The sequence below is a fragment of the Piliocolobus tephrosceles genome, chromosome 1 (genome assembly GCF_002776525.5).
Source record: "Piliocolobus tephrosceles isolate RC106 chromosome 1, ASM277652v3, whole genome shotgun sequence".
NCBI classification, from domain to species: domain Eukaryota; kingdom Metazoa; phylum Chordata; class Mammalia; order Primates; family Cercopithecidae; genus Piliocolobus; species Piliocolobus tephrosceles.
The window spans coordinates 108247729-108274610 of record NC_045434.1 but is presented as its reverse complement, the minus strand read 5'-3'; the positions used below and the strand labels follow the sequence as shown (position 1 = coordinate 108274610).

Sequence of the window (26882 nt, the reverse complement as noted above, 5' to 3'; positions counted from 1 at the left end):
AAGCGGAGGTTGTGGTGAGATTGCGCCATTGCAACTCTAGCCTGAGCAACAAGAGCAAAATTCCGTCTCATTAAAAAAAAAAAAAAAAAAAAAAAAGTGGACTGAGGGAGTTTGTCTTCCCTTCAGGACACAGACAGATGGCACCATCACTAGTTATTTAGTCTGCTGGAACTTTGATCTTGGACTTCCCAGCCTCCACTGTGAGCAATACTTTGTTACAGCAGCCTGAGCAGACTAAGATAATCAGTTCATGAAAATATTAGATCACAGCTAATTTGAAAATAATTTGGGCCAAGAATGGGGGCTCATATCTGTAAACCCACAACTTTGGGAGGCCAAGGCAGGCAGATCACTTGAGTCCAGGAGTTTGAAACCAGCCTGGGCAACAAGGCAAAACCCTGTCTCTACCAAAAATAAAAAAGCTTGCCAGGTGTGGTGGTACACACCTGTAGTCCCAGCTACTCCAGAAGCTGAGGTGGGGGGATTGCTTGAGCCCGGACGGCAGAGGTTGCAATGAGCAGATTGTGCCATTGTACTCAGCCTGGGCAAGACAGCAATACTCTGTCTCAAAAAGAAAAGAAAGAAAATAATTTGAATGTAAAGCTTGTGTAAGATGAAAAAATTACATACTGAAAGAACACTTATAAAATATTTTTAGGCCAGGCACGGTGGCTCACACCTGCAATCCCAGCACTTTGGAAGGCTGAGGTGGGTGGATTACCTGAGGTCAGGAGAGTTCGAGACCAGCCTGGCCAACATCATCTCTACTAAAAATACAAAAACTAGGCCGGGCACGGTGGCTCAAGCCTGTAATCCCAGCACTTTGGGAGGCCGAGACGGGCGGATCATGAGGTCAGGAGATCGAGACCATCCTGGCTAACATGGTGAAACCCCGTCTCTACTAAAAAATACAAAAAACTAGCTGGGTGAGGTGGCGGGTGCCTGTAGTCCCAGCTACTCGGGAGGCTGAGGCAGGAGAATGGCATAAACCCGGGAGACAGAGCTTGCAGTGAGCTGAGATCCGGCCACTGCACTCCAGCCCGGGCAATCGAGCGAGACTCCGTCTCAAAAAAAAAAAAAAAAAAAATACAAAAACTAGCCGGGCATAGTGGTACACGCCTGCAGTACCAACTACTCAGGAGGCTGAGGCAGGAGAATTGCTTGAACCCAGGAGGCAGAAGTTGCAGTGAGCAGAGATCACGCCACTATAGTCTAGCCTGGTCAACAGAGTGAGACTCTGTCTCCAAAAAACAAACAAAAACAAAAACAAATACAAAATGAAACAACAACAATATATATAGAGAGTCATAAGACTTTGTACAGTCAGAATAACAAAGATAAATACCAGGCCAGGCATGGTGGCTCATGCCTGTAATCCCAGCACTTTGGGAGGCCAAGGTGGGCAGATTGTTTGAGCCTAGGAGTTCAAGACCAGCCTGGGCAACACTGCGACAACCCACATCTCCAAAAAATACAAAAATTAGCCGAGCGTGGTGGTGCAAGCCTGTAGTTCTAGCTACTTGGCAGGGTGAAGGGGGAGGATTGATCGCCTGAGCCCAGGGAGGCTGAGGCTACAGTTAGTGGTGATCGTGCCACTGCACTCCAGCCTGAGTGACAGAGTGAGAAACCCTGTCTCAAAATAAAATGAATAAATAAATAAATAAATAAATAATAAAAAAGACCAGCTTGGGCCATAGAGTGAGACCCCATCTCTACTTAACAAAAATAAAAAATTAGCTGAGCATAGTAGTAGGGCCAACTGCTACTGGGGAGGCTGAGGCAGACATGATCATGCCACTGTACTCCAGCCTGGTCAATACAGTGAGACCCCGTGTCAAAAAAAAAAGAAAAAAGATCCCACAAAACAAAGATCAATATCACCACACTGCTGACTTTGTGAGGTAGAAGCTAATACTGCAGAAGTTAGTTTTTGAAATATTTAAAATTCCAAACCACAAGTGTTAAGGTGACCCTTATGGAACTTAAAATATGTAAATTTATTTATTTATTTATTTATTTTTTTTTTTGAGACGGAGTCTTGCTGTGTCGCCCAGGCTGGAGTGCAGTGGCCGGATCTCAGCTCACTGCAACCTCCGCCTCCCGGGTTCACGCCATTCTCCTGCCTCAGCCTCCCGAGTAGCTGGGACCACAGGCGCCGGCCACCTCGCCCGGCTAATTTTGTGTATTTTTAGTAGAGACGGGGTTTCACCGTGTTAGCCAGGATGGTCTCGATCTCCTGACCTCGTGATCCGCCCGTCTCGGCCTCCCAAAGTGCTGGGATTACAGGCTTGAGCCACCGTGCCCGGCCAAAATATGTAAATTTATACTTTCATGTTTTTAAAAAAGGAAAAACAAACCAAAAGTAGGCAGGTAACATCTCCTCCCCATAAAATATACTTTAATAACCATCACTGTATATCTCTGACCCAAAGCACTAAAAAAGAAAACAAAACCAACTATATCTCAAAATGTATTAGTGTGTTCACATTGTGGTCCAAGTGAACAAGTTAAAGGATTATCACAGTTGTAAAAGTGATGAAAACTATTAGGAGATATACTATTTAGAAACTAAACCAAACGAAACAACCCATTTAGTAAAAATTCTGCAACAAGGTTCATGATAGGCATTTTGTCTTTTAGTGTTATTTCAGGAAGGATGGGCCTAATTAGCTATGATTAAAAATAGAAAGGGGTATGGTTTATGGGCCTATTAAAATACAAACTCAAAAAAATGTGCTAGTTATCTCACTAATTGTGTAAGGACAAAGGAGGAACTGTTTCCCCAAAGGAAAGAGTCATGTGCAATTAATAAAACTGACATCACTTACTTTTGATGCAAAACACAAGTGGCTCTCTAGCTCTTTGGTGGCACAGAATTGCAACATGTAAACTTCTGGTTTGTAGTCAACTTAAGAACACACTGAACACCTGGAGTACCTCTGGGTAATGTTTATACCAATTTCTTCAAGCCAACATAGTCAAAACCTGATTAAAATCCTGGCCAAATGGAGTTCAAAGCCTGCAAAATTATTGGCTCTCAGAAGCTAATGCCCAAAGTCCCTTTTGATTTCTCTGAACTTACAAAAAAAGCAAACACTACAATTTAGCACTTAGGTTCTTTAATTTGATAGACAAAATAGGCCCATGTTCAAAATGTAAAAGGCACAAAAAGATAAGCAGTGGAAACATAAGTCTTCCTACTCCTGTTTCCAGTCACCCAGTTTCTCTCTCTCCATGGCAGCCAGTTACCTGTTTCTTCTGTACAATTTAATTATAGGCTTAATGAAATGATGATTTCAACTGCTTATTCCTGTTTCATGATCATATATTATTGTCTCAAAAGGATTATAAACTTCTCAAAGGAAGGGATCAGTGTTTTCTGTCACTCACAACACCTCGCCCCGTGCTGAATATACTCATAGAACTTGATAGATATTGGTTGAATATGGCACCACCTTAGCAGCCTAAGGCTAAGTTATTTATAGTTGAAACCTAGAATCATTACATTGGCTAGAAACGGTATTTTAGATGATGTTAAGTGAGCAACTTACTCCCTACATTTCCTTTACAATATGCCGAAGAAAACAAAAGAGAAATAAGTGGTAAAATTTAAGTTTAGAGTACAGCTGAAATGCTTTTAGGACTCATAACATCGCAAGTCATACGGAGGAGGTTTTATTCAGTTAATTCTAACATCATACAAAGATTTTACCTGAGACTCTGAACCATGCCATTAGGCCAGTCTGATTTATTTTAATTCTCCCAACATCAATTTTTAAAAATCTCTATTTATGTTTACATTTCAAGAGTCTAGCAGGGATCAACAAAAAAAAACCAGTTGCGCATACATCATTTTTATAACAGTCTTTTAAGCTCAATGATACATCAGTTGGAGCAAATCAAGGTCCCTCACGATTTTCTCATTTCTGTTTTGAAATGCTATAGTATTTCAAATACCATAGTGAGAGCTGCTATTGTTATCAGGACTGAAAAATGTGACTCTAAACACCAAACTTTAAGACATAACATTTCAAAACATCTCACTGAATAAGACTTTTTTTTTTTTTTTTTACAGTTACCTAATACAGACACGCTGGCTGCTTCATGAAAATTAAAATAGCAGGCCTTAATAGGTACTTACCTCCACCATACATGACAGCCAGCATTATGGAGGATATCCATGACACTTCGCTGGTGGTGGCATGGAATATACTTTCAATCTCTTTGAAGAAGACAGTAATAGATTTGGGAAATGCATAAGAGAAGCCGATGGAAATGAAAGCTCCAATTACCACCGCCCAGCCCCAGCCTCCATCTGGGGGAGTGTATCCAACTGGACCTCCAACTGCTGGTGGCATTTTAAGTGTAGATAAATTCTAAAACACAGGTCACATACAAATATCTGAAAGACATAAAATTAAAATAGTATGTCAATATAAGGCACACCTATAAAACTCTTTTGTGAAATAAGAAATATAGCCAGGCATGGTGGATCATGGCTATGAGTAATCCCAGCTACTTGGGAGGTTGAGGCAGGAGGATCATTTGAGGCCAGGAGTTCAAGACAGCCTGGGCAACACAGATCCTGATTCTGTTTAAGAAAATTTTTTAAAAAATTAGCTGGGTATGGTGGAGCATGCCTATAGTCCAAGCTACTCAGGAGGCTGAGGCAGGAGGATCATTTGTACCCAGGAGTTTGAGACCAGCCTGGGCAACATAAATAGATCCCAACTTTACAAAAAAATTAAAAAATTACCCAGACATGGTGGTGCGTATCTGTGGTCCCAGTTACTCGGGAGGCTGAGGTGGGAGGATCACTTGAACCTGGGAGGTAGTGGCTGCAGTGAGCTGTGATTGCACCACTGCACTGCAGCCTGGGTGACAGAGCGAGATCTTGTTTTGTTTTGTTTTTTTTGAGACAGAGTCTCACTCTGTCACCCAGGCTGGAGTGCAATGGTGAGATCTTGGCTCATTACAACCTCTCCGCCTCCCAGGCGGTTCTCCTGTCTCAACCTCCCGAGTAGCTGGGAATACAGGTGCACGCCATCACCTCTGGCTAATTTTTGTATTTTTAGTAGAGACGGGGTTTGGCCATGTTGGCCGGGCTGGTCTCGAACTCTTGAACTCAGGTGATCCACCCACCTTGGCCTCCCAAAATGCTGGGATTACAGGCGTGAGCCACCATGCCCAGCCCCGACACTATAGGTTTTAATATAGCCTTTGTAAGTTTTTTACCTTTTCCAAAACATATTCTTCCATACTTTCTTTTCACATTCTTTTATTTATGGCTGACTTAACGTACTAGGAGTGGGTGCCTGACTCACTAGATATGTAGCAATTTACAAAAAAATAAGATAATTCTAAACACCCAAAATTTTCACTTAACAGGCTGGGGAACTATCTCAGAAAAGTTTCCTTTTATCTAATAGCTTTGATTCAAGGTATTTTTTCCCATTATATGACAAGAAACTCCTAAACAACAGCTAGCCAATACAGTTAAAATCAGAAATATATATATGATGTCAAAAGATGGTAGTTTTAGACCAGGCGCAGTGGCTTACGCCTGTAATCCCAGCACTTTGGGAGGCAGAGGTGGATCACCTGAGATCAGGAGTTCGAGACCAACCTTACCAATATGGTGAAACCCCATTTCTACTAAAAATACAAAAATTGACCAGGCACGGTGGCGTGCGACTGTAGTCCCAACTACTAGGGAGGCTCAGACAGGAGAACCCAGGAGGCGGAGGTTACAGTGAGCTGAAATCAGGCCACTGCACTCTAGCCTGGGCAACAGAGTAATACTCTGTCTCAAAAAAAAAAAAAAAAGTAGTTTTAAATCAAAGTTAAGCCCTTTGAATTCACTTAGTACTAATGAATAATGAATAGCATGGTTAGAAAATGTAACTTCCTGTTAGATTATTAATAAGGGGCAGGTGGGAGTGAGTGTTTTGTGGTAGGTTACCTGTTTTCTCATGAAGGTCTCCTTTACTTTAATTAAGCCAACTTCCACCCTATATTACAACTTATCCTGTACGTTAGCAGGTCCATTTCAGAGTACTTCCACTCTGACTATATTACAGCAATGAATACAGGTCAGAGATGACAAGTTTACTATTGATATTGACTACCATGTTCTTTAGTCTATAACACAAACCCTTCTTCATAATATTAATACTCAACTCCAAAACACTGTTCCTTCCAACCCCATGAACAATTCAAATACAATTTAGGACACTGGATGTTGCAGGAGTATGATGAAAATAGCTTCATACAAGAAGTTTCCTGAAAAGCAGGGATATACTCACCTCTTACAAACAACATTCTACTATAGGTTCTAGCCAGTGCATGCAGGCAAGAAAAAGAAACAAAAGGCATAAAGAATGGAAAAGAAATAAAATAGGCCAGGTGCAGTGGCTCACACTTATAATTGCAACACTTTGGGAAGACCAATGTGGAAGAATTGTTTGAGGACAAAAATTCAAGAACAGCCTGGACAATATATCAAGACCCTACCTCTACATAAATTGTTTAAAAATTGGGTGTGGTGGTGCACATATGTAGTCCTAGTTACTTGGGAAGCTGAGGTGGGAGGATCACTTGAGCCCAGGAGTTTGAAGTTACAGTGACCTATGATCATGCTGCTGCACTCCAGAGCAAGACCTTGTCTTGGCCGAGCGTGGTGGCTCACACCTGTAATCCCAGCACTTTGGGAGGCCGAGGCGGGCGGATCACGAGGTAAGGAGTCCAAAACCAGCCCGGCCAACATGGTGAAACCCCATCTCTACTGAAGATACAAAAAATTAGCTGGGCATGGTGGTATGTGCCAGCTACTCGGCAGGCTAACGCAGGAGAATCACTTGAACTCAGGAGACAGAGGTTGCAGTGAGCCGAGATCACGCCATTGCACTCCAGCCTGGGCAACATGGGGAGACTCTGTCTCAAAAAAACAAAACAAAACAAAACAAAAAAGCCTTGTCTCTAAAAAATAAATAATAATAATAATAAAGTTGTTTTTATTCAGATGACAGATGTGTATAAAGAACATCCTTTTCTTTAGAGTTTTCTAAAGAGATGTTCCTTAGAACATCAAATAAGTGAATTTGACTAGGTCTCAGGATACAACATCAATAAACAGAAACCAGTTGTATTTCTATATACCAGCAATGAACAATCCAAATCTGAAAAAATTTTTAAATGCTATTGTAAATGGTAAACTATATAGAAATAATTCTCACAAAAGATGTATGAGATATGTACACCAAAAACTATAATACTGAGAAATTAAAATAGATAACCTATCCTCTCGGACTGAAATAATCAATATTTAAATCAGGCAAAGATTTCTGAAGGAAAATAAAGAAACAACTATAGCCGGGCGCGGTGGCTCAAGCCTGTAATCCCAGCACTTTGGGAGGCCGAGACGGGCGGATCACGAGGTCAGAAGATCGAGACCATCCTGGCTAACACGGTGAAACCCCGTCTCTACTAAAAATACAAAAAACTAGCCGGGTGAGGTGGCGGGCGCCTGTAGTCCCAGCTACTCCGGAGGCTGAGGCAGGAGAATGGCGTAAACCCGAGAGGCCGAGCTTGCAGTGAGCTGAGATCCGGCCACTGCACTCCAGCCCGGGCGACAGAGCAAGACTCCGTCTCAAAAAAAAAAAAAAAAAGAAACAACTATAAAAAAAAAGTTGGCCAGGTGCAGCGGCTCACGCCTGTAATCTCAACACTTTGAGAGGCTGAGGCGGGCGGATCACCAGGTCAGGAGTTTGAGATCAACCTGGCCAACATGGTGAAACTCCTTTTCTACTAAAAATACAAAAATTAGCTTGGTGTGGTGGTGCGTGCCTGTAGTCCCAGCTACTAGGGAGGCTGAGGCAACAGAATTGTTCGCTTGAACCTGGGAGGCAGAGGTTGCAGTGAGCCAAGATGATGCCACTGCACTCCAGCATGGCCGACAGAGCCAGACTGTGTCTCAAAAAAAAAAAAAAAGTTTAAAAATTAGAATTCAAGCCGGGCGCGGTGGCTCAAGCCTGTAATCCCAGCACTTTGGGAGGCCGAGACGGGCAGATCACGAGGTCAGGAGATCGAGACCATCCTGGCTAACACGGTGAAACCCCGTCTCTACTAAAAATACAAAAACTAGCTGGGCGAGGGGGTGGGCGCCTGTAGTCTCAGCTACTCCGGAGGCTGGGGCAGGAGAATGGCGTAAACCCGGGAGGCGGAGCTTGCAGTGAGCTGAGATCAGGCCACTGCACTCCAGTCCGGGAGACAGAGCAAGACTCCGCCTCAAAAAAAAAAAAAAAAAAAAAAAAATTAGAATTCAAAATATATGCAAAACAATATACCCAACAAAAGACATACCCAGAACATAAAAAGAACTGCACAACGATAGCAAAAAGGCAAATCATCCAACTTAAAAAAAAGCAAAAGATCTAAACAGATGCTTCACCAAAGATACATGAATGATAAACAAGCACATGTAAAGATGCTGAACGTTGTTGGTTATTTAAAAATGCAAATTAAAATCACAATCTAACACATACATACTAAAAATAAGAGATAATTCTACGACTTTGTGGGGATATGAAGCCAATGGAACTCTCATTGCTGATGTTACAGTCCCTTGGAACACATTTTGGCAGTTCCTTATAAAGTTATAGATACATTTAACATATGAGCCAGCCATTACAGCCACAGGTATTACCCAGGATTTATAGAAAAATTCTCTAGCAGCTTGATGCTTAATAGCCAAAAACTGAAAACAACCCAATGTCCATCAACAAATGAATGGATAGCCGGGCGCGGTGGCTCAAGCCTGTAATCCCAGCACTTTGGGAGGCCCAGACGGGCTGATCACAAGGTCAGGAGATCAAGACCATCCTGGCTAACCCGGTGAAACCCCGTCTCTACTAAAAAATACAAAAAACTAGCCGGGCGAGGTGGCGGGCGCCTGTAGTCCCAGCTACTCGGGAGGCTGAGGCAGGAGAATGGCGTGAACCCGAAAGGCGGAGCTTGCAGTGAGCTGAGATCCGGCCACTACACTCCAGTTTGGGTGACAAAGCAAGACTCCGTCTCAAAAAAACAAACAAACAAACAAACAACAACAACAAAAAAACAAATGAATGGATAAAAAAATGGCATAGCTATATAAAAGAATACTACTCAGCAATAAAAAGGAACTACTGATGCATGCAATAACATGGATGAATTGTAAAAGCATTCTGTTAAGTAGGAAAAAAGGCTAGACAGAAGATTGTATTCTATATGGTCACATTTATATTAAATTCTAGAAAAGGCAAAATTCTAGCACAGGTTGGCCATCTGTAATCTGAAAATATGAAACCAAAATGTGAAACTTTCTGAACACCAGCATGATGCTCAAAGAAAATGCTCATTGGAAAATTTTGAATTTTGGATTTTTGGATTAGGGATGTTCAACTGCTTAAGTAACTGCAAATATTCCAAAATCTGCAAAAATCTGAAATCCAAAACACATCTCATCCCAAGCATTTTAGATAAGGGATAGAAAACAGATCAGTGGCCACCAGGGGTTGGGGGGAGGAGACTGCAAAGCGGTTTGGGGATAACTTTTAGGGTAATGGAAATTTATTATCATGATGGTGACAGTTACTCATCAAAGTGTACATTCAAGTTAGTAAATTTTATTATGTCGATTATACCTCAATAAAGCTCATCAAAACCAAAAAACAAAAGTTCAAGGACAGTGACAAGGGGAATAAAATTTGTTCTGTGGCACAGGGAGACAATACAGAAGCAAAAGGAGAGGGCAGGTGAACTTATTTGTCTTGGTTATCTGGATGGTTAAAAGAAAGAGGAAGAAGACAAAGAATAAATAAAAGGAGACAAGAGGAGGGCAGAAGACTCTTCTGAGAATTCACAACTCAGGCCAGTGTGAGCTCATGCTTGGCAGGGGATTATCTGTAGAAAATCTTTGTGTTCTTCCAGAGATACATTATATTTGATTTTGCTAGCAAAGATTTCCCACAAACAAAGGCCTGCTAAACATAAGCTCACAATTGTGAGCACATCAAGAACCAATTAACTGTAAGTAAATGCAATGTCAAATCAACACAGTCGGATTAGACAGTCAGGAACTACAGTCATAGAAATATGAATATTTAAACGACTAAAGACATAAAACAAGGCATTTAAAACATTAGAGAAGGCCGGGCGCGGTGGCTCAAGCCTGTAATCCCAGCACTTTGGGAGGCCAAGATGGGCGGATCACGAGGTCAGGAGATTGAGACCATCCTGGCTAACACGGTGAAACCCCATCTCTACTAATAAAATACAAAAATCTAGCCGGGCGAGGTGGCGGGCGCCTGTAGTCCCAGCTACTCAGGAGGCTGAGGCAGGAGAATGGCGGGAACCCGGGAGGCAGAGCTTGCCGTGAGCTGAGATCCGGCCACTGCACTCCAGCCTGGGTGATAGAGCGAGACTCCGTCTCAACAACAACAAAAAAAATTAGAGAAAATTGTGTCTTTCTCTAAAAAGATCCATTAAAGAAGATTAATTGATTTGAAATAGAACAAGAAATGGAAAGTGAAGTTGGCCGGGCACGGTGGCTCGTGCCTGTAATCCCAGCACTTTGGGAGACCGAAGAGGGTGGATCACCTGAGGTCAGGAGTTCGAGACCAGCCTGGCCAAAATGGTGAAACCCCATCTCTACTAAAAATACAAAAATTTGCCAGGCTTGGTGGCACGTGCCTGTGATTCCAGCTACTCGAGAGGCTGAGGCAGGAGAGTCGCTTGAACCTGGGAGGCAGAGGTTGCAGTGAGCTGAGATTGCACCACTGCACTCCAGCCTGGTGACAGAGCAAGACTCTGTCTCAAAAAAAAAAAAAAAAAAAAAGGTAAGTCAAGTCAATGAAATTAATAACAGTTAACTAGAAGACTAGACATAGCTATATACAGAGTCAGTAAACCTTAAGAATAGGTTTGAAAAAAAAAAAAAAAGAATAGGTTTGAAGAGATTAGTCAGAATTCAGGGGAGAGTTTCATTCTGAAGCTATGTTTTTAGAATGAAGGTTTTAGAATGGGAGGATCTGACATTTATCTAATGGGACTTTGGAAAAAGAGAATAAAGAGTGGAGAAGAGGCAACTGTCTCGGTAAATGAGTAAGGATTAATTACTAAGGATATTATTGACTTGAGGAACAATATAAATCCTCAGTTTGAGGAAACAAGATAAAGAGAAAAATCTTAGAAGACAACTATTTAGAAAATACATGACACAGTTAACAAATATTCATACTGACAAAACAGTCTTCTTGACAATTTTGAAAAATTCTCACCTACTATGTCTTCAAATATTGCTTCTCCCCCATTCTCTTTTCACTTTTCTGAGACTCCAATTGGATATGGGTTGGACCTTCCCATGCTATCTACTCTCTTACTCTCCCTTCTATGTTGTCATATTATCATTCATTCCTTTGCTTCTCTGAACTTCATTCTGGATGGTTTCTTCTGTACTTTAGCTGTGTTTGGCACTAAAGATTAATGTGACGTAACCTATGGGAAATAGCTGGCCAGTACTCATTTACAAACCAATCAAGTAAAAGAGATTTCTATTAAACAAAAGCAAACTTCATTTTAATTGAAATAAATGTGTTGATACACATCTCTGTGATAACTATCTCATTTTTTCTAATAATAATTCTAACTTAGAAAACAGAGAAGGCGGCCAGGGGCAGTTGCTCATGCCTATAATCCCAACACTTTGGGAGGCCGAGGCAGGTGGATCACTTGAGGTCAGGAGTTTGAGACCAGCCGGGTCAAAACAGTGAAACCCCATCTCTACTAAAAATACAAAAATTAGCAGGGCATGGTGGTGGGTGCCTGTATAATCCCAGCTACTTGGGAGTTTGAGGCAGAATTGCTTGACCCTGGGCGACAGAGCAAGACTCTGTCTCAAAAAAAAAAAAAAAAAAAAAAAAAAAAAAAAAAAAAAAAAAAAAAAGGAGAAGGCAGGAGTTTGTTGTCCAGATGAAATAATTTTTCAATATTCTCCAGTATTTCTGACCTAACCCCTTTTTGGATTTCTATCATGGGACTCTCTCTAGGACTATGCATTCTGGAATTTTCCCTTCCTTTGAGATTTTTATTGCCTGGGACAGTGAACCACCATAAGAAATGGGATGAGTAAGAGATATACCTCTCTTTTGTAGTGGGTGTAAAAGGCTTTTGGATAATTCAAGTTGGAAAAGAAAAAGTAGAGATCAGGCATCCATTCTCAAGAGGTAATTTTTAGCTAAGGTTATCTCTCAACCTGAGGATGTGCAGAGTAATTCCCTCAAAAATATAACCCAGTTTAAAAACTGAAGGTCTTTGTCCTAGGGCATTTCATCTACCTAGGACTCGGGTGAGATAAAAATATTTACAAGTAAAGGTTTCCTAAAATTTCTACTGGAATGAATATGAATAAAAGCTATTTAACAGGTCAGCTCTGCTAACAGACACAGACTAAATTCTAAAATGATGTTAAATAAAACTGCTGCAGGCATTGATTTTATGAGTTTTTTTCTACTTCTAAGTATGAAAAAAGAGAACACTTGAAAATTTTCAAAGAACTACTAAAAAGATTAATTCATCTCAGAATATTTACACACACAGAACACCCACACACAGACAGCAGGGCTGTTTAACACATCAAGCTCTGACTGGAACAGCGAATACGTGCTGGACGTGATTAAACTTTGAGTTTAGCTGCCAGCTATGATTTGTCCCAATTAAGGCAGTTACAATTTTTACTCACTAAAGTTTGCCTCATCAAGTTAATACCTTAGTCCATAGTGCCAAAATTAGATTGAAAGCTTCAAGAAGCTTTAAAAAAATTTAAAAGGAAATAAGAAAGTATACGAAATAAGAGTATGCAAAATCATTATGAAAAACAACACTTCAAAAAACCAGACGCAGATTCAACACAATTCTGCCACCACCTGACAAATGGCTATCCCTGTTAACTTAAAAATTCTGATGGTACATAACTGAAAAAACAAAAAGTCAGTTAATATTATCTAAGCATATTATTTCCTTTTAAACTGGCAAATCTCAGCTATAAACAGAAGGGCTCATTCAAAAAGTAAATTATGAGAGCAGGCCCCCTTGCAGAGTACTCAGAGTTCCCTTGAGAAAACAGAGCACACGCATTCTTTGTATGCTAAAGCCCAGAGGCTAAAAGGGACTAAAGTTTAAGATTTTAATCCTTACAATGTGCACAGTAGCTTTCCTATCAGCTTAGCTATTATTGCCCAAGAGTGATGGGGAGACTAAAAAACAAAGTGATAGGGTAATGAGAAAAATTCATCAATTCATCTCGTAAAGGATGACAGAAAACAACCCTAACTTTTCTTGGCAATGACGGTGATAAGAATCACCTTCTAGATTTTCTGATATTTTTTTCTCGTAACTCTTATAAATTGTGCTAGTAAATTAATCTGGAAAGCTGAAGCTGTGCTCCATACCCGCCATGTCCTTGCCCGACTCCCAAAGAGAAGAGCTACAAAAGCCTTGAAAATAATATTTATGATGTTATGTACACTTTCCTCATTAACACTTAAAGCCACTGTCTTTTCCTAAAATGACAACGACCAGTTTGTGAATTTAAAAGAAGCAGAAAGTATCCAAAACCAATAACTTTAAAATAATGTGTTACTAAGTATAAACTAGTTTTAAGTTTCAAATTCACACGGAAACATTCAAATCCAGAAAGGCTGATTTCCTGAAGCTACTGCTGCTAAAGTAGATAACTTGTTGCTCTCTGTAACTAGCCCTAATCCAGCTTCATGGTTTACAGAACCACCTGTCCCAAGTTAACTTCCAAGATTCAAAGCCTAGACCTCACTTTGTCGTTTCTTTTCCACTTGGAAACCGAATACATTGAGGAAACCAAAACAATGAAAAAAATCAAGCAGAAAGTGCAAGTCAAAGAAGGAATATAACTACTGGATCTGGCTAGCCAAATACTCAGCAATTATGAAATGCATAATTTTGATCAAACTGCATATAAAGAATCTTAAAAAATGTAAACCTGTCTCTGCAAACTTCCAACTCTCTTTACCTACCCTAGCATTCTGGGAAAATCCCATCCACATTACAAGAAGTTAAATATATTATGCTTATAAGAGAAATTAACAACTTGCTAACTAGAATGCTTAAAGAAGGATTTTAGGCCTATGTTTCAGAATTCTGTTTATGATAATTGATTTTAGATCTTGCTTTTAATTCATATTTATAATCCCTTAAAAAAATCAATATTTTAGTTAATAATTTCCAGTTTTAAATTATTTACATAGACCACTCTACCAATAAATAGAAAGCATTTCTTTTCTTTTTTTTTTTTGAGATGTCATCTCATCCTGTTGCCCAGGCTGGAGTGCAATGGCATGATCTCGGTTCACTGCAACCTCTGCCTCCCAGGTTCAAACGATTCTCCTGCCTCAGTGCCCTCAGTAGCTGGGATTACAGTCACACGCCACCATGCCCAGTTTTTTTTTTTTTTTTTTTTTTTTTTTTAACTTTTAGTAGAGACGGGGCTTTACCATGTTGGCCAGGCTGGTCTCGAACTCCTGACCTCGTGATCCATCTGCCTCAGCCACCCAAAGTGTTGGGACTACAGGCATGAGCCACCGTGCCGGGCCAACATATTTCTTTTTTAAGACAGCAGATCTCCAAAGAACAAGAGTTGGTAAGGATGTGGAGAAAAGGAAACCCGTGTACACCGTTGGAGGGAATATAAACTGGTATAGCTGTTATGGAAAACAATATGAAGATTCTTCAAAAAATTAAAAATACAATTACCATTTGATCTAGCAGTCATACTTCCGGGTATGTATCCAAAGGAACTGAAATCTGGATCTCAAAGAGATTACCTGCACACTCCCATGTTCTTTGCAGCATTTTTCACAATAGCCAAGACATGGAAGCAACATAAATGTCCATCTACGGAGGAACAGATTAAGAAAATGTGGAAAATACATATAACAGAGTATTACTGGCCTTAAGAGAGAAAGAAATCTGGCCGGCCACGGTGGTTCACACCTGTAATTCTGCTACTTGGGGAGGCCAAGGCAGGAGGATCACCTGAGCTCAGCCTGCCCAATACGGTGAAACCCTGTTTCTACTAAAAATACAAAAATTAGCCAGTTATGGTGGCACACACCTGTAATCCTAGCTATTTAGGAGGCTGAGGCAGGAGAATTGCTTGAACCTGGGAGGCAAAGGTTGCAATGAGTGGAGATTGCGTCATTGCACTCCAGCCTGGGCGACAAGAGGGAAACTGTCTCAAAAAAAAAAAAAAATCCTGCTACTTGCGACAGCATAGATGGACCTGGAGGACATTTGTTAAGTGTAATAAGCCAGACCCAGAAAGACAAACTTTGAATGATCTCACTTATATGTGGAGTCTAAAATAGTCATAGAAGCAGAGAGTAAAATGGTGATTGCCAGGGCCTGGGAGGAAGGGGAAATGGGAAGGTATTGATTAGAAGGTACAGAATTTCCATAATACAACAAAAGTTTGTTCTGGAGATACACTGTATAATATAGGGCCTATGATTAATTAACAAGACTGTATTGAATTCTTAAAAATTTGCTAAAAGTGTAGACCTATGTTAAGTCCTCTAAACACAACAGGAAAAAGCAAAACAAATCACCAAGAAGAACAAATGTAGCAGAAGGAAATTTTGGAAAGTGATTAGATTTATGGTACTGATGGTGATGGTTTCACAGTTGTACACTTATGTCCAAATATATCAAGTTGTATATATTAAATATCTACAGCTTTTTGTATGTCAAACATATTTCCAGGAGGCAGTTCAAAAAAGACAATGACAGTATGCAGCCCAAGATCACAGGAGAAAAATATTAGACATATGTCCAGAAATTCATAAATTTATCTCATTTTTTTCTGAGTTCACTTTCTGTTGTTCATTGTTATTTGTCAGTTTTCTTTTTTTGTTTGTTTTTTTGTTTTTTGAGACAGAGTTCTGCTCTTGTCACCCAGGCTGGAGTGCAATGGCGTGATCTCGGCTCACTGCAACCTCTGCCTCCCGGGTTCAAGTGATTCTCCTGCTTCAGCCTCCTGAGTAGCTGGGATTACAAGGGTGTGCTACCATGCCGGGCTAATTTTTGTATTATTAGTAGAGAAGGAGTTTCACCATGTTGGCCAGGCTGGTCTCGAACTCCTGATCTCAGGTGATCCACCTGCCTCAGCCTCCCAAAGTGTTAGGATTACAGGCGTTAGCCACCGTGTCCTGCATTTGTCAGCTTTTTAAAATGAGTTATGTATTATTTCTTTCATTATTCTAAATAAAAACTAAGCTTCATACTCTCTCCACTCCCCACCCCTGCCCACCCCCCGGCCCAAAAAGACAACAAATCTCAAAAGTTTTTGTTCCAAGGCAACCTTAAGCAGAAATGTATTTGGAAAACGGAGTATTTTAATAGCATTTTCAGATAATTGAGGATATTCCTCTTTGATACTACACCAAAACTTGATGGGTGATTTATTTTTATTTTTTTTTTAAAGACAGTGTCTTGCTCTGTCACCCAGGCTGGAGGGTAGTGCTGCAGTGGCTCACTGTAGCTCCTGGGCTCAAGTGATCCTCCCACCTCAGCCTCACGAGTAGCTGGTATTACAGGCGCGAAACACCAGGCCTGGCTAATTTTTGTATTTTTTTTGTAGAGATGAAGTTTTGCCATGTTTCCCAGGCTGGTCTTGAACTCCTGGGCTGGTTCAAGTGATCTGCCGGCCTCAGCCTCCCAAAGTGCTGGGATTACAGGCGTGAGTCACTGCCTGGCTGCTAGTTTCATGATGATTAGTTATAAGTGAAATCTAAAGACCTCAATCTTGAGAGAGTCTTGAGGTCCTTGAAGGGTCCAAAAAAAACCCACACTTTGAGAATGGCTGTTTTTTAAAATCATTAATTCAATTTGATCGCAAAAGTGACTAAATTGATACCTAATGGTTTATTCAGACTGCATATCATCTTGGTGCATTCAACTGAATCAGAATCAGGTTAAACAATGCTTTCTTCAGCACAATTTTTTTTCAGTAAATTCTGATGTATAACAGAGATGTATTAATTATAGAAAAAAGCTGATCTATATGTATACTGGAAAGGATGGTCAGAGATGGTGCAGAATACACTATTTTTCACTGTACATCATTTAGGCTCTATTTAAATAATATATATTTTATACTTTGATAAAAATTATGTACATACACCTCATTTATTAAAATAATTTTGATCAAGGATGTCAAATTTACTTTTTAGTCAGTTAAAAAAGAACATGCAATAATTCTATTATAGAATGAAATAATAATTCACTTTCCTTTACGAGTTCTTTAGACAAAATCATGTCCTTTGCAACAACATGGATGAAGATGGTGGCCATTATCCTAAGCAAACTAACACAGTAAACCAAATACTTCTCACTTATAAGTGTGAGCTAAACATTGGGTACACATGGATATAAAGATGGGCACAATAGTTACTGGGAGGGGCAAAGGGTTGAAAAACGACCTATTGGGTTCTATGCTTACTTCCTGGGTGATGGGTTCAATTGTACTCCAAACCATACCATCATGATATACCTTTGTAAAAAATCTGCACTTGTACCCCAGAATCTAAAATAAAAGTTGAATAAATATTGATGTAGTATAAAAAAAGAGTTCTTTGGCTTATCAAGTTTATCTCCTATAGACCTCTTCCCATTTTCTTTCCTTTTCTTTTCTTTTATTTGAGATAGAGTTTTGCTCTTGTTGCCCAGGCTGGAGTGCAATGGTCCGATCTCGGCTCACCACAACCTCTGCCTCCCGGGTTCAAGTGATTCTCCTGCCTCAGCCTCCCGAGTTGCTGGGATTACAGGCATGTGCCACCACACCCGGCTTATTTTGTTTTTTACTAGAGACGGGGTTTCTCCACGTTGGTCAGGCCGGTCTCAAACTCCCAACCTTAGGTGATCCCCTCACCTTGGCCTCCCAAAGTGCTGGGATTACAGGCATGAGCCACTGAGACCGGCCCACATTTTCTTGTAGTCCTAAATACCACACGTATTCTTGGAGAGCATTCTCTAAACCAGAAATTTGTTCAAAGTTTTTCCTAACAAGAAAGCTCACAATGCACACTTGTCAGGAGCCTACAGGACCATAAAACATATGAAAGCTAACATTTGTAAGTGTCCTCATCTCTACTGTGATCTACAAAAGCCCTGTTTTTTTTTCCCAGTAAATATAGCATGTGCTAAATTTGTGATGTGATGAAATGGAGAGTGTTTATAAGATCTCAGGGCCTTTTCACCACCTAAAGTAAGACAGAAGGAGGTTGAGAGGAGGGTTTCTCCAGCATAAACAATATCCCTTAATTTCCAGCCTTTCTGACACCTCTGTCCACTGCAGTTCAAGTATGACCCCCTTTTTTTTTTTGAGATGGAGTTTCGCTCTGGTTGCCCAGGCTAGAGTGCAAGGGCATGATCTTGGCTCACTACAACCTCCACCTTCTGGGTTCCAGCAATTCTCCTGCCTCAGTCCCCCAAGTAGCTGGGATTACAGGCACCTGCCACCATGCCCGGCTAATTTTTGTATTTTTAGTATAGACAGGGTTTTACCATGTTGGCCAGGCTGGTCTCAAACTCCTGACCTCAGGTGATTCGCCTACCTCAGCCTCCCAAAATGCTGGTATTACAGGTGTTAGCCACCTTGTCAGGCCAGTATGATACTTTTCTACCTTGTAAATGACTTTTGGTGAAGAAACTTTGCTAAATATTAGTCCAACTAGAGTCACCTGAGCAAAGCTTCAATGCTGAAATTTTTTGAAAAGGCATAAACAAAGTTGAAGTAACATGAAGGCATGTGGACATAAAGAACCAGCCTCAAGAAATTTCCAGAGAATGGGATTTAACTACCAAATAACATGTATTATAAATATCTCTGGCTTGTTAGGTGAAATGGGTTTAAGTTTTCCTAGACAGCTTCCTGGCAATCAATGTTTCAGCTAACCAGCATTAAGAGCTACTTTTGCTATATCATGAACAAAGCCAGTCAAGCTATTTCAATGAAAAATAAATAAATGGAAAATGTTGGCTTTCTATTTGCAACTTCAACTAAATTTCATTAAGATACAATATGCCTGAGTAAGAATCAGTCTTCACTTGCATTTCCATTTTACTGGGCATATGTTGATATATAATTCCAATTAATTTGACTTGACTTTAATACTCTACAATACCCTAAGATGCCACTATTGTGACCCCAATCCTAATCCTCTCGTACAGTACTTGTTTTAGATATGAGGAGGATTAAAGTAGTATAGAGAACTGATGAAGCTGAACATATTTGTAAATGGGCAAACTAACATGCAAACTTAAAGGTAATGAACATATATATACACACATGCACACATGTGTGTGTGTATATTTACTTATTTAATCTTCTTTTGTCAATCTCAGCCAACGTTATGTTAAATAATCTGAATCTGGTAGCAAACACTCTTAATTCTCCTTGTAAGAAAATGACTTACATCATTTGTTCAACCAAATAAGCATGATTTTATTTAGGGAGAATGAGGCTATTCTATAATAAAGGTGGGGGGTATAAAATGGATCACTTACTTTTGGGATAAGTACCCACAGCAGTACAACTTTTTTCAAAAGATAGTGACCCATTCGTTTTAAACTGAAAACAGGAATTTTCCAGTGTCTACTAAAAACACTACAGATTAGCCGGGCATGGTGGCATGTGCCTGGAGTCCCAGCTACTCAGGAGAATCTCTTGAACCAGAAAGGCGAAGGCTGCAGTGAGCAGTGAGGAAGAATGGGGTATACTTTGTTAGCTAACAAAGAAAGATTTGTAGAAAGGCAACATTTTGGGGTGATAACAGCTAAAGAAGATCAAATACCAATGTCCTAAATTATCAAACTTCATCGTATTCTTTTTGCAATTAAAATTGCAAAATGACTGGGCACAGTGGCTCATGCCTGTAATACCAGCACTTTGGGAGGTTGAGGCAGGTGGATCACCTGAGGTCAGGAGTTCGAGACCAGCCTGGCCAACATGGTGAAACCTTGTCTCTACTAAAAATACAAAAATTAGCTGGGCATAGTGGCGGTTGCCTGTAATCGCAGCTTCTCAGGAGGCTGAGGCAGGAGAATCACTTGAACCCAGGAGTTGGAGATTGTGGTAAGCCAAGATCGTACCACTGCACTCTAGCCTGGACGATAGTGTGAGACTCCATCTCAAAAAAAAAAAAAAAAAAAAAAAAGATTGCAAACTAAGATTTTAAAAATTATACATGATATTGGTCGGGCGCTCACGCTTGTAATCCCAGCACTTTGGGAGGCCGAGACGGGCGGATCATGAGGTCAGGAGATTGAGACCATCCTGGCTAACACGGTGAAACCCCGTCTCTACTAAAATACAAAAAAAATTGGCCAGGCTTGGTGGCGGGCGCCTGTAGTCCAGCTACTCAGGAGGCTGAGGCAGGAGAATGGCATGAACCTGGGAGGCAGAGCTTGCAGTGAGCTGAGATCATGCCATTGCACTCCAGCCTGGGCGACACAGCAAGACTCCATCTCAAAAAAAAAAAAAAAAAATTACACATCATACAATTGTATCATCATTTAAAAAAGTGTATCAGGATATACACCAAACATTTTGGCGATTCATTCAACAAATCTGAGTGCCTGGAGTAAAGGCAGTGAAAGAGAAAAAGAGACAGACATAAGCCCTGCCCTCATGGAGCTTAGATTCTGGGGAAGAAAGTAAATAGGTTAAACAAATTAATTAAGTAAATATGTTCTAATGAGCATACTTAAAATGTCACATTGCTGGAGGTTGAGAAGGGGAGATAATATGCTCTTTCCATGCAACTATGCTGACTGACTTGTTCCGATGAACATGTATTACCTGATAGTAAAAGAAAATATGGCCAGGTATGGTGGCTCACAACTATAATCCCAGCACTTTGGGAGGCAGAGGAGGGAGGATCACTTGAGTCCAGGAGTTCAAGACCAGCCTTGGCAACATGGCAAAACCCTGTCTCTACAAAAAATATAAAACATTAGACAGCAGTGGTGGCACACACTTGTGGTCCTAGCTACATGGGAGGCTAAGGTGAAAGGATCACTTGAGCCCAGGAGGCGGAAACTGCATGAACCAAGATCATGCCACTGGACCCCAGCTTAGGCAACAGAGTGAAATTCTGTCTCAAAAAACGAAAAACAAAGCCCCACAAAGTAGTTGTTTTAAAAGATTACAAGTTATACATGTGTGTTATAGAAAAAAAATATGTGTGAATAGAAAATAAAATTTACCTGTCATTCTACCATCCTCATTTAAAGTTATTTATATTTTGATGTAAATCCTGACTTTCTTTTATGATAGTCATGCATATGAATAAACATAAATTTGCAATATGTATGTATGTATGTATATGCTGCTTAATAGGCATTTTCCATTAATATCAGAAACTTTTTTTTTTTTTTTTGATGGAGTCTTGCTCTATCGCTGAGGTTGGAGCGAAGTGGTGCAGTCTTGGCTCACTGCAATCCCTGCATCCCAGGTTCAAGTCATTCTCTTACCTAAGCCCCCTGAGTAGCTGGGATTACAATTGTGCGCTACCACACCTGGCTAATTTTTGTATTTTTAGTAGACATGGGTTTCACCATGTCGGCTAGACTGGTCTCAAACTCCTGACCTCAAATGATCTGCCCATCTCGGCCTCCCAAAGTGCTGGGATTACAGGCCTGAGCCACTGCACCTGCCCTTTTGAAATGGGGAGTCTTGCTCTGTCACCCAGGCTGGAGTGTAGTGGCACGATCTCGGCTCACTGAAACCTCTGCCTCCTGAGTTCAAGTGAATCTCCTGCCTTAGCCTCCTAAATAGCTAGGATTACAGGTGCCTGCCACCATGCCCGCCTAATTGTTGTATTTTTAGTAAGGACAGAGTTTCGCCCTGTTGGTCACGGTGGTCTCAAACTCCTGACCTCAGGCCACCTGCTTCAGCATCACAAAGTGCTGGGATTATAAGCATGAGCCACTGTGCCTGGCCAGAAACATTTTTTGATGTGTCTGTTTTTAAAAAACACGATGCTGTTTTTGAAGAATGGTATTCTAGTCTATGGATGTATTATATTTTAAAACATAACCTACTGTTGGCCGGGCATGGTGGCTCACGCCTATAATCCCAGCACATTGGGAGGCCAAGGCAGGCGGATCACTTGAGGTCAGGAGTTCAAGACCAGCCTGGCCAACATGGTGAAACCCTGTCTCTACTAAAACTACAAAAAAATTAGCTGGGCGTGGTGGTAGGTGACTACAATCTTAGCTACTTGGGAGGCTAAGGCCAGAGAATCACTTGAACTCAGGAGGCAGAGGTTGCAGTGGGCCGAGATCACGCCACTGCACTCCAGCCTGTGCGATAGAGCGAGAGAGAGTCAGTCTCAAAAAAAAAAAAAAACAAAAACCAAAAAACAAAGAAAAACGAAGTTTGCCAATATTCTCATTACAAGTCAACGATAGCAAGGTTTATTTTAAGATACACAATAAACAGTATCTACGTTTTTCCTATATTAAAACTTCACAAAGGAACTGATATCAGATGAAAAAAATGTGACTAACTCTCCAGTATTAACAGCACTGTGGGTTATTTAGGTCTGAGCCATAAGATTATTGGGTAAAAGTTGGACAGCTGCTCAAAAGTAGTGGCAAATTCATTTTTACTTTTCACGGCAAATCCCTGACTTCAAGAGTATTTTCCCAACCAATTTGGCACCTGGGCTAATTCTCAAAGTTACCCAACAGAGAAGCTAAAATACTGTAAGTCTGTAATACAGTGCAAAAAAAAAAATAGCATAATTAAAACAAAAATCATGAAATCCAGTTACTTTAGTTCTCTTTAATATTGGGGCTAAAGGATAAGTGTACTCACTTACAGGATAAGGAGGCAGATGAGGATATTCAGAGATTAGAAAATATCTTCTGTGGATATGGCAAAGCTTTAAGAGAAGTTAGCAGAACCAATTCTTTATTGCTGTTAAAAGTTATTACTGTTAAAAGTATTCTTACAATTTTTCTTTTCCGTGATACTTTTTAAATTTTTTTTGAGACAGAGTCTCACTCTGTCACCAGCTAATTTTTGTATTTTTAGTAGAGATGGGGTTTCACTATGTTGGCCAGGATGGTCTCCATCCCCTGACCTCGTGATCTGCCTGCCTCAGCCTCCCAAAGTGCTGGGATTACAGGCCTGAGCCACTGTGCCCGGGCCTCCTTGATCCTGTTGTATCATTAATGCTTCTCATATTTATTAGTAGAGATTGAGGCTATATTTTGTCTCATAAGACGGAAAGGAAAAAAGAAGAGATATTCTGATAAGGCTCACTTGAAGAGTTGGACATAGAGGAGGGTACGGTAATATCCTTACTATTTTTCTGAATACAACTTGCCACATAGAGATAATTCATTCCATGATGTTATTCAATGCTCCTTAGGTAGTACCTTGAAACTCTACATAAGTTGTATGTGTATTTCTTTCTTTGTAAACAATATCTCCCTACTAATTTTAGCTGTGTGCTTTTAGATCATGAATTAAGGGGAGAGGTTATTTTTCTACTTTAAAAAAAAAATCCCTTTATCTTATCATAGGCCTGGTGCGGTGGCTCATGCCTGTAATTGCAGCACTTTGGGAGGTCGAGGTGGGTGGATCTCGAGGTCAGGAGATCAAAACCATCCAGGCTAACATGGTGAATACCCATCTCTACTTAAAAAAAAAATACAAAAAATTAGCAGGGCGTGGTGGTGGGCACCTGTAGTCCCAGCTACACAGGAGGGTGAGACAGGATAATGGCATGAACCCGGGAGGCGGAGGTTGCAGTGAGCCGAGATCGCACCACTGCACTCCAGCCTGGGGGACAGAGACAGACTCTGTCTAAAAAAAAAAAAATCACTGTATCTCAACTAAATGTTAGCATTAGATGAACTTCAGGTAATCTACTTTTCCCAGTTTTTGAGAAGTAGAGAAAAATATGAAACCAGAAAAAAAACCTTTCAGTGATGTAATGCTTTCAGGATCTAGTGCCCTCTACAGTCAAAGAAGCAGAAAAGTTTTTGTTTTGTTTTGTTTTGTTTGTTTTTCTTGAGAGGGAGTCTCCCTCTATCACACAGGCTGTAGTGCAGTGGCAGGATCTTGGCTCACTGCAACCTGCGCCTCCTGGGCTCAAGCAATTCTCCTGCCTCAGCCTCTCAAGTAGCTGGGATTACAAGCATGCACCACCACGCCCAGCTATTTTTTGTATTTTTAGTAGAAAGGGGTTTCGCCATGTTGGTCAGACTGATCTCAAACTCCTGACCTCAGGTGATCCATCCACCTCAGCCTCCCAAAATACAGGGATTACAGGTGTGAGCCACCGCGGCTGGCTGTTTTGTTTTTTAAAGAAAAAAAAAAATCATAGACTACAACTTCTGGCACAAAGAACTTACTAATCTTGTTTTCTGAGCTATTACTATACTAGCAAATTTTGCCTTTTTTATGCTTCATTTTTGCCTTCTTCTCACAGACTGAAAAACTGGCTACTACCTAAGTTAAGAGTCCTATGTCCCTTTCACATTAATTTATTTCTTGGTTGGTCAAGAGTTTCCAAATATAGACCCATTTCACATTTTATAAAATGACATGAGATGTCATGGAGAAAAGAAAGTTGGGGGCTACCTTCCATCAACAGTAGGTTTCGCTTGGCAGAATTCTAAATTATATTCTGGAATAATGATATGTGTTCTATTTTCTACAGCAACCCAGAATATATTCAACAAATCGATATCTAAGTGGGCCATTTAAATTTATTAACACATAACCTACCCTGTTCCAGAATTTGAAGAAGAAATGTACTGGCTGGATTAAAGTTACAAATAAGTGAGTTGTCAGGATTATATCATTTACGTTACTTTGAATGTAAGAGTATTTGAATATATTAATAATAGATGGTATTTCTCAATCTACTTCACTTCCAGTATCAGATGCCAAATAGGGAGAATAAGTGGATTATAATTCATTAAGAAAAAGGCTCACGCCTGTAATCCTAGCACTTTGGGAGGCCAAAGGTGGGCGGATCACCAAGTCAGGAGTTCGAGACCAGCCTGGCCAACATGGTGAAACCTCGTCTCTACTAAAAATAAAAAAATTAGCTGGATGTGGTGGTGCATGCCTATAATCCCAGCTAATCAGGAGGCTGAGGCAGGAGAACTGCTTGTCCCGGGACCCGGGAGGCAGAGGTTGCGGTGAGCCCAGATCACACCATTGCACTACAGCCTGGCAACAAAAGTGAAACTCTGTCTCAAAAAAAAAAAAGAGAGAGGACTAGGGACAACAGAATAATATAACATTTCATTTTAAAGTTTTATTCTCATTCTAAACGTTTTTAAAACCACATTTTAAATATGTATTTATATCTCTAATCTCTTCTAATAACTTTCTAATAACTTTTTTTTTTTTTTTTTGAGACGGAGTCTCGCTCTGTCGCCCGGGATGGAGTGCAGTTGCCTGGCTGGAGTGCAGTGGCCGGATCTCAGCTCACTGCAAGCTCCGCCTCCCGGGTTTACGCCATTCTCCTGCTTCAGCCTCCCGAGTAGCTGGGACTACAGACGCCCGCCACCTTGCCCTGCTAGTGTTTTTTTTTTTTTTGTATTTTTTGGTAGAGACGGGGTTTCACCGTGTTAGCCGGAATGGTCTTGATCTCCTGACCTCGTGATCCGCCCGTCTCGGCCTCCCAAAGTGCTGGGATTACAGGCTTGAGCCACCGCGCCCAGCCTATAACTTCTTGTATATAACAGTAACTATTTAAAAATTCCTTAAGTCTGAACTTCGTTATGATGCTATCTTTGACTTCCCCCATTATCTCCAATAAAGATCTAAGTTGTTTTGTTTTCTTGTTTGCTTTACCAGTAACAGAAAAATCTCACAAAAGAGTATTAAAATTGAGTACTGTTTGCCACTGAAACATTATTCACCATTCTCTTCACGGAAATCTTTAGTAAAAGGAGAAAAATTTGCTGGGCGGGGTAGCTCACGCCTGTAATCCCAGCACTTTGGGAGGCTGAGGTGGGCGGATCACCTGAGGTCAGGAGTTTGAGCCCAGCCTGGCCAACATGGTGAAACCCCATCTCTACTAAAAACACAAAAAATTAGCCAGGCGTGGTGGCATGTGCCTGTAATCCCAGGTACTTGGGAGGCTAAGGCAAGAGAATTGCTTGAACCCAGGAGGCGGAGGTTGCAAGTGAGCCAACATGGCACCATTGTACTCCAGCTTGGGCAATGAGAGCGAAACTTTATCTCAGGAAAAAAAAAAAGACAAAAATTCACGTGATCTGAAGAGAAACCAGAGTATACCATTCGCAAATGTTCACTTGCAAAGCTTTTTGGGAAGATACTTGCAGACATTAAAGATGTATCAAAGTCAGCATTATTACCTCAAAACAGCACCATTAAATAGCCTTTTTAATTGCTAACAATATAAATCTTAGACTATGCTGCCATTAAGATAATTGTCAGTTCTTTTATTAGAAATATACATTTCTTGGCCGGGCGCGGTGGCTCAAGCCTGTAATCCCAGCACTGTGGGAGGCCGAGGTAGGTGGATCACGAGGTCAGGAGATCGAGACCATCCTAGCTAACATAGTGAAACCCCGTCTCTACTAAAAAATACAAAAAAAAAAAACTAGCCGGGCAAGGTGGTGGGTGCCTGTAGTCCCAGCTACTCGGGAGGCTGAGGCAGGAGAATGGCGTAAACCCGGGAAGCGGAGCTTGCAGTGAGCTGAGATCCGGCCACTGCACTCCATCCCGGGCGACAGAGCGAGACTCCGTCTCAAAAAAA

General features: G+C 40.8%; 1 protein-coding gene across 2 annotated transcripts in view; it reads right to left on the bottom strand.

Moving 5' to 3' along the window:
• The window catches only part of SLC16A1 (solute carrier family 16 member 1), a 47059-nt gene that overhangs the window by 11118 nt on the left and 9059 nt on the right, over nt 1-26882 (bottom strand). For both annotated transcript variants that reach the window (XM_023232523.1, XM_023232524.2), the window contains exon 2: nt 4142-4402. In XM_023232523.1, coding sequence (XP_023088291.1) covers nt 4142-4358 — 217 coding nt within the window. In that variant the 5' untranslated portion in view covers nt 4359-4402. The remainder of the gene's footprint in view (nt 1-4141; nt 4403-26882) is intronic.